Source organism: Vigna umbellata, chromosome 1 (assembly GCF_029865625.1).
Source record: "Vigna umbellata cultivar VRB3 chromosome 1, Vumbellata_1.0, whole genome shotgun sequence".
Lineage (NCBI taxonomy): Eukaryota > Viridiplantae > Streptophyta > Magnoliopsida > Fabales > Fabaceae > Vigna > Vigna umbellata.
The window spans coordinates 4,501,930-4,509,067 of record NC_142165.1 but is presented as its reverse complement, the minus strand read 5'-3'; the positions used below and the strand labels follow the sequence as shown (position 1 = coordinate 4,509,067).

At 33.9% G+C, this 7,138-nt stretch overlaps 1 protein-coding gene across 2 annotated transcripts; it reads left to right on the top strand.

Moving 5' to 3' along the window:
- The first annotated feature begins 3,441 nt into the window (after positions 1 to 3,441).
- LOC124820485 (uncharacterized) lies at positions 3,442 to 6,076 on the top strand. Of its 2 annotated transcripts, none has more exons than XM_088092010.1 (5): positions 3,442 to 3,890; positions 3,962 to 4,179; positions 4,506 to 4,634; positions 5,496 to 5,633; positions 5,725 to 6,076. In XM_088092010.1, the coding sequence occupies exons 1-5, from the start codon at positions 3,590 to 3,592 to the stop codon at positions 5,836 to 5,838; spliced, it is 900 nt and encodes a 299-aa protein (XP_087948136.1). In that variant the 5' UTR covers positions 3,442 to 3,589; the 3' UTR covers positions 5,839 to 6,076. The 2 variants fall into 2 exon arrangements, with proteins under 2 accessions (XP_087948136.1, XP_047148147.2); XM_047292191.2 differs by having other exon boundaries at positions 3,450 to 3,890; positions 5,502 to 5,633.
- Positions 6,077 to 7,138: the final 1,062 nt, after the last annotated feature.

Here is a 7,138-nt window from a genome sequence, read left to right as displayed (position 1 = left end):
AATAACGACACTAAGTAGTAGCGATTCTGAAACCTACAAGTCACGTAGCGGTTAAACAAAAAATGGTCAGTAATTATTTATCAGTTTTTGTAATTGTAGGAAATATATTTACTAGAAGTTAAAATGGCTAATAATGTAAAATTAACCTGTCATAAAATTTGACATTTTTGAAGTGATTTTTAGTCTCTTTTATAAAATATCTCTCCTATACGATGAGGTTATGCGAAAGTGGGTTCCGCGAAACTTTGCACTCAAAAACCAAAATAACTCCAAATTATCAACAATCCCTAAAAAGTAAAAAAAATTAAGAACAACTTATGTTAGTAGTGGGTTTTAAGCCTAACTCAACCCCACAAAACAACGCCGAGGTATAGACATCTCGTGCGTGATAGTAGAAATTGGGTGGTCCAATAGCGGCCCGATTGCGGGTGGAATAGAAGAATAGAATGCCCACTTAGAACTCGCTAGGATAGGCTCTAACCTGGCTCTGATACCATGTTAGTAGTGGGTTTTAAGCCTAACTCAACCCCACAAAACCGGCTTGTAAGGTGAGGTTTGCACCTCACTTATATATTATAAATTGGCCTTATCTCTAGTCGATGTGAGACTTCCAACAACTTAAATCACCGAAGAAGTTGAAAGGATTAGCGAAAAGAATAACGACAAACTTCAAAAATCACATAAATGGTGATTTTTATGTTCGTTAATGGTTTAAAACGACGGAACGCGGCAGACAATACTCCGATGAACGGTGCAAAGCCGATGAACGGTAGGTTCCTCTCGAGTGACGCTAGTGAGTGACTTCACGTTCTCTCCTAGGTTCTCTGAGGTTTTCAATTTTGAAACCCCAAAAATAATCCCGCAAAATGAATAGTCCTAAAACTTCCTTCTAACTTGTATTTCCACGTCATTTTAAAATTTTCAATTCTATTTCACATAGATCAATGAGAACACGACACGTAGACGAAGTTAAGAGTTTGTCAAAAAATCAAATGACTATATAACAAAAATATTATAAATATATATATATATATATATATATATATATATATATATATATATTGTAATTTTCGTGTTAAAAGGATTTACTTTTTCCTATATGTGCATTTTTTTTAGCTGGACCTTTAAGAAGCAGTAGTAAACATTGGTTTGATGTTTGAATTTTACCGTTTAAAGTTATAGAAATTTGACAATTGAAACCAAACACGGACATTAACCAACACACTTATTAAAAGGAAAAGTCTTAATATCTATTTTGATTCTTATTTTTGTTATTATTTTTAAAGTGGTCATTTACTTTTTTGGACGGTCAAAGTTGTCTCAATTTTTATTCTATTTGGTTCTTTTTTATAACGACATTTAAATAATTAACGACACAATATCCACGTAAGCTATCAATGAATGACATGTTTTATTTTTTTTATGTGGCTGCCCATGACGATTATGCGATTAAGGTTTTTTAATTCACGATCTGGCTTCACATGGTGGCATGCAGGTGGATTTCTCGTTGCTTTGATTTTGTTCGAAATTTCCTGGTCCCATTTGGGGCTTGTGTTTGAAGGTGGCTAATGTGAGGGTTTCGTGGTTCTTAATGCTTCCATGGTTGATTGTGATGATGATTTACGAGTTGGGTTTCGTAGTTATGCAAATTTGTGGTGGTTGAACAAATATGGTGTCTCGTCGTGATTGATTCAATTTGTAGTGGTGGCGATGTTGGACTTCATTTGCAATTTGTGATCTCTGCCTTTCTGATTTGTAAGTTGGAACTCACAGTGGGGCTTTGTGTGGAGGAGACACAAAATGGGTCATAAGGATCGTGACTTATGTTGATGGTGCGAGGAAGTGGTGGCTAATACAGGTTTCTGTGATGGTTTATGGTTGCGCTATTGGTGGTTTTGTGTTTGGTTGGTCATGAAGGTTCTCCAATTTAGTGCACAATTTAGGGTTTTCGCAAGTTGCTCGTCAGGTTGCTTATTTACGATTTGTGGCTTGTTCAAAGAAGATGCTCACTATCTTGCAATAGTGGTACATGAAAATAACGACGTAATAACAAGGAAGGAGAGTTTGGTGACTAATAATGATGGAGTAAAGAATGTTGGAAAGAAGATGAGATTATATGACAATACATAATTTTTCGATGATTTATGTGAATATTAGTTTGAAACTAAAATAGATATTAAAGAAATGATATTTTGATGATTCATTATATATATATATATATATATATATATATATATATATATATATATATATATATTTAAAGGGGTTTGTTAACGTGTGTAAACATGTTTTTCAGTTGATACATTTTAGCAATGTGTACTGGGTTTTATTAGATAAAAATACCCTTATATATCATGGATTCTAAGTTTTAAGGTTAAGGATATTTTAATAATTTTCATTCTCAAAACTAAAACAAAAAAAACCCAAAACCCTTACTCACCTCTCTCATTCCTCTCAACCCTTTCTCTTTCATCTCTCTCACTCCAATCTTCTCTGTCATTAGCTCCAACAATTCAAAAAGTCAGAAATACTTGTCGTTAAACAATCTTACAAAAAATGATTTTATAATGAGTTTTTATTTTATAATTTTTGTCTTATCTAATTTTATTCAATTTTCACAAGCATAAAGGAATTGGTAATTGACTTGGAAAAGATCAGACTTTGTTAAACAATTTCTTACAAAAAATGATTCTATAATGAGTTTTCATTTTATAATTTTTGTCTTATCTAATTTTATCTAATTTTCACAAGCATAATAACATCAAAGAAATTGGTAATTGGCCTAGAAACACTCGTTGTTAAACAATTTCTTACAAAAAATGATTTTATAATGAGTTTTCATTTTATAATTTTTGTCGTATATAATTTTATTTAATTTTCACAAGCATAATGACATCCGAAGGAATTGGTAATTGGTCTAGAGGTGGTAAAATTGAAGATATCTTGAATGAACCTTTGCCTGAAGCGGAATATGTCAATGACTCAACTCTTTACAAAGACAAACTGTTTAACGGCGAGTGTTTCTGATTTTCTCAATTGGGACTACAGGATGACAGAGAAAAAGTTGGAGTGAGAGAGATGAAAGGGTTGAGAGGAATAGGACAGGTGTGTAAGGGTTTGGGTTTTTTTTTAGTTTTGAGAATGAAAATTATTAAAATATCCTTAACTTTAAAATTTAGAATCCATGATACATAAAACTATTTTTATATACTAAAATCCGGTACATATTACTAAAATGTATCAATTAAAATACAGATATACGCGAGTTAACAAACTCCGTATTTAAAAATATAAAAATTTGGCTTTTTATAATTATTTTACCTTTATATTATGTTTTACTTTATGCGTTAAATAAATGTAAAAGTGGGTTAGCTTAACATTATTTCCTACTAAATACAAATCAAATCACGATCAGATAGAACCTTCTCAGAATAACGAAAGAACGATCGAACGAGTGGCTTAACTTGTGACAGAGAACGAGTGAATGAATATCGACAAACACATCACAACTTAGCTCCACAAACAGACACTGCAAAAGGAGCCATGATGTTCTTCGGTCCATCCGTCGCCACTGAATAGTCACTCCTTCATGGCCACTTCACTCTCCTTCTCCATTTCTCCCACAACCATAACCACATCTAGATTCAGACTCTCCGCCATGGCCGCCGTCCCCACCACCGTCACCACCCCTCCTACCACGGTCACTCCCGCCGTCATTGTCGGCGGCGGAAGAGTAGGAAGGGCTTTGCAAGACATGGGCACCGGCAAAGACCTCCTCGTTCGCCGAGGGGAGTCCGTGCCGCTTGATTTTGAAGGCCCCATTTTTGTGTGCACGAGGAACGATGATCTCGAGTCGGTGCTTCAATCTACACCACCATCTAGATGGAAAGGTGAGTCCTTTTGTTATGATTTCGTCATAGGGCTGGAGATTGTTATTGATGAGTTATTGATGGTGGCACAGATTTGGTGTTTTTCCAGAATGGAATGGTGGAGGCGTGGCTCGAGAGGAAAGGGTTGAAGGATGCAAACCAAGTGTTGGCTTATTTTGCTGTGTCGAAAATTGGTGAAGCCCCTGTTGATGGAAGGACTGATACCAATCCTGAAGGGCTCACTGCTGCATATGGCAACTGGGCTTCTGCTGTAGCTTCAAGATTAAAGGCTGGAGGCCTCTCTTGCAAGGTATACATAACATCATATATTTACTTTTTCTTCTTCTGCATAGTTGTATGTATCATGGACTCCAATCTTAGTAATTTTAATTTTAGAAATTTGTTTGTTTTCTTTTTAATTCTAAGTACTGCTACGACAGCACCTCGCAAAATTGGGGCTAAAAGCAAGAAAAAAAAATATGAAGGAGCTTCTTTTAATTTTTGGGGACACGAGTGTTTTGATTCTCATGTGTTGTTTTTTGGTTTGTTTAGCATCAATATTGAAGTTGTTGGGTATCCTTATACAATGTCAAAAACAAATATCTACAAACGTCTAATGTATGTCTGAAAAGCCAGGTTCTGGAAAAGGAGGCGTTTCAAAAGCAGATGTTGGAGAAGCTTATATGGATTTGTTCCGTTATGCTTGTTGGAGCACGTCATGGAGGGGTTTCTGTAGGTGTCGTGGAAAAGGAATTCCGCACTGAAGTAAGCTTTGTAGTGGCATCTTCTCAAAATTAATCTGCTTATTCTCTTGGATCCTGTGTGAATATACTTACATGAAGAAGAGTAAGAAAGATAAACGAAATAAGTTTTTCTTCTAAGCTAAATTAGTTTATGCAGGAGTTAAAAACTAAAATCAGTATTTTTAGAGAGGTCTAATGATTTTGCTTCTTCAAAAAATTGATTTTTAACTTTATTGTGAGTTACCTTTAGTTTATCGGAAAAACTTATTCACGTGTTTTATTTTCTTTTGTTGCAAATGCTTATGGAGAAACTTATCATAACATGATGACCTTAATCAGTAACATTTTGTACATGATTAGATTAAACTGGGTAGTTAATAATAGGATGGTTGGTGATTGCAATCTGTATCCTCTCCCTCCAATTCTGAGATTTCTTCTTTTGGATCTTGAAGAGATGCTTCTCAGTGACGAATATCCAACTCATATGTGCTAATTCATCTAATATCCAAAAAAAAAACGAAAAGTAATGATTATATAGGATTTTGTTCCTTATTTTTATAATCATAATATAAATTTATGCTATATGGTTACAAGTTTATGGATTTTTAAGAAAATCATTGTATCTGTCTTTATTAACATTGTATTGAAGTCATGTCAAAATTATGTTAAAGGCAAAAAAATGTTCTGAATTAGACACTTTACCGATATGTGTCGTACAAGTGTTGTATGCATGTCTGTGTCCGATATGTGTCGTACACAGGGACACACCATTTTTGAGACGTTGTGAGCTTCCTATACAAACATTTTCATTTAACATTAAAGATGCATTTAACAAGTAATATTAAAAAATAAGACAACAATGAGAAGTGACTAATATTTCCAGTTTCAGTTGTCTAGCCTTATAACAGAACTGGCATCAGCTGCAGCAAGTGAAAAGGGGTTAACATTTGAAGAAGCCATGGAAGAGCGTTTATGTGCATATTCTAGAGCTGTAGCTCACTTTCCCACAGCAGTTAAGGAGGTAAATGTTAATATAAGTGGAAAAGAATATTGGATTCACAAGTTGACTCTAATGTGTAAAAGTTCTTATCTATACTATATTTGCATTGCAGTTTCACTGGAGAAATGGTTGGTTTTATGCTCTCTCTGAGAAGGCTAAGGCCCAAGGCAAGCCAGACCCATGCCCTTTGCATTCCCTTTGGCTAAAAGAGTTGAGAATTGTATGAAGCTTAAACGCGAGTATTAGTGTATGTGTGTGTGATGTATTCACTAGGTAACCAGCTTGTAAGAGCTATGTAGACTTAGGGCGTAGCCACTAGCTTTTAAGTGTTATAGTTTCTGGCTTCTAAGTTTAACTGAGTCAATGAGCATCAATTTTCATTTTCTTCCATCACATTGCTTCAAGCAATTGTATCAACTCGTTTTTTCTTATCATTTTGAGAGTGAATAAAGAGAGTTGTAATATGCATTGACTTTGAAAGAATGATGTAAATTTTTTATCAGACACAAAGTGATTACAGTAAATCATTCTAACTATGCCGAAGTTATGTGAAATTTACATAAACACTCTTTTAATTCTTTTAAAAAGATAGTATATGAGTATGACAAGGAGAGTATATGAGTATGTCGTACGAGAGAATAGAGTGAGTATGATATACTGCATTTATACTGTATTTATAGGTTTGTTGATTTTTATGTCAATTTCAGTTTTTCAAAGTAAAATAAAATAACCGAATCAAAATGCAGTCAGTTGTGAGACAACATGGTCTAACACTGGGAGGAGAATTTGTCTGTTCCCTTGTTGCTTTGCAATGGAATTTAGGTCCAAGTGAAGCAAGTTGGACAGCCGAAATACAGTGAGACAAAGGCTGTCGTGACGAGACAGTTAGACATTGCAACCTGAAAACAATGTGTGAATACAGGTTGGATTTCATTTTTATTATAAAAGATCCGCGTCCTTATATTGTGCACACTAACTTCTTTTTATATACATAAACATGATGGAGATTTGAATCTCAGCATCTCGAGATTTCAATATATACACAAACACGATAAAAACTTGTAAACCAATGATTGATTTATAGTAAAATATCATTCCTTCTAGCTTTGGTTTGCAAAAAGAAGAAACCATTAAAGTGTTTCATTTCATCTATTTCCACTTAGTTTTTAATCGAATAGCGATATAAGACCATGACACAAGAAAAAAAAATACAACACAAAATCAAGAAAAATGTTGTTTTTCAATCATATAGAAAAATCCAAAAGGCTAAATATTCAGTCTAAACGAGAGAGTCCGATGTAACGTACCAGTTTGACCTTTTTTATTTCTTGAAACGGAAAATACAAGCAAAGATTAAATTCGAAAACTTTTTATAAAATATTTGGAATTATCTTTTGGGATAACCTCATTTTTTTTATAAAATCTCCCAATCTAATCTTGAACAAAAAAAAAAACACTTTGCGGTGATATTTTTTTAACCATATTATTGGTAATCTAGCTTTCTCTTTTAACAAAATTTCCTTCTT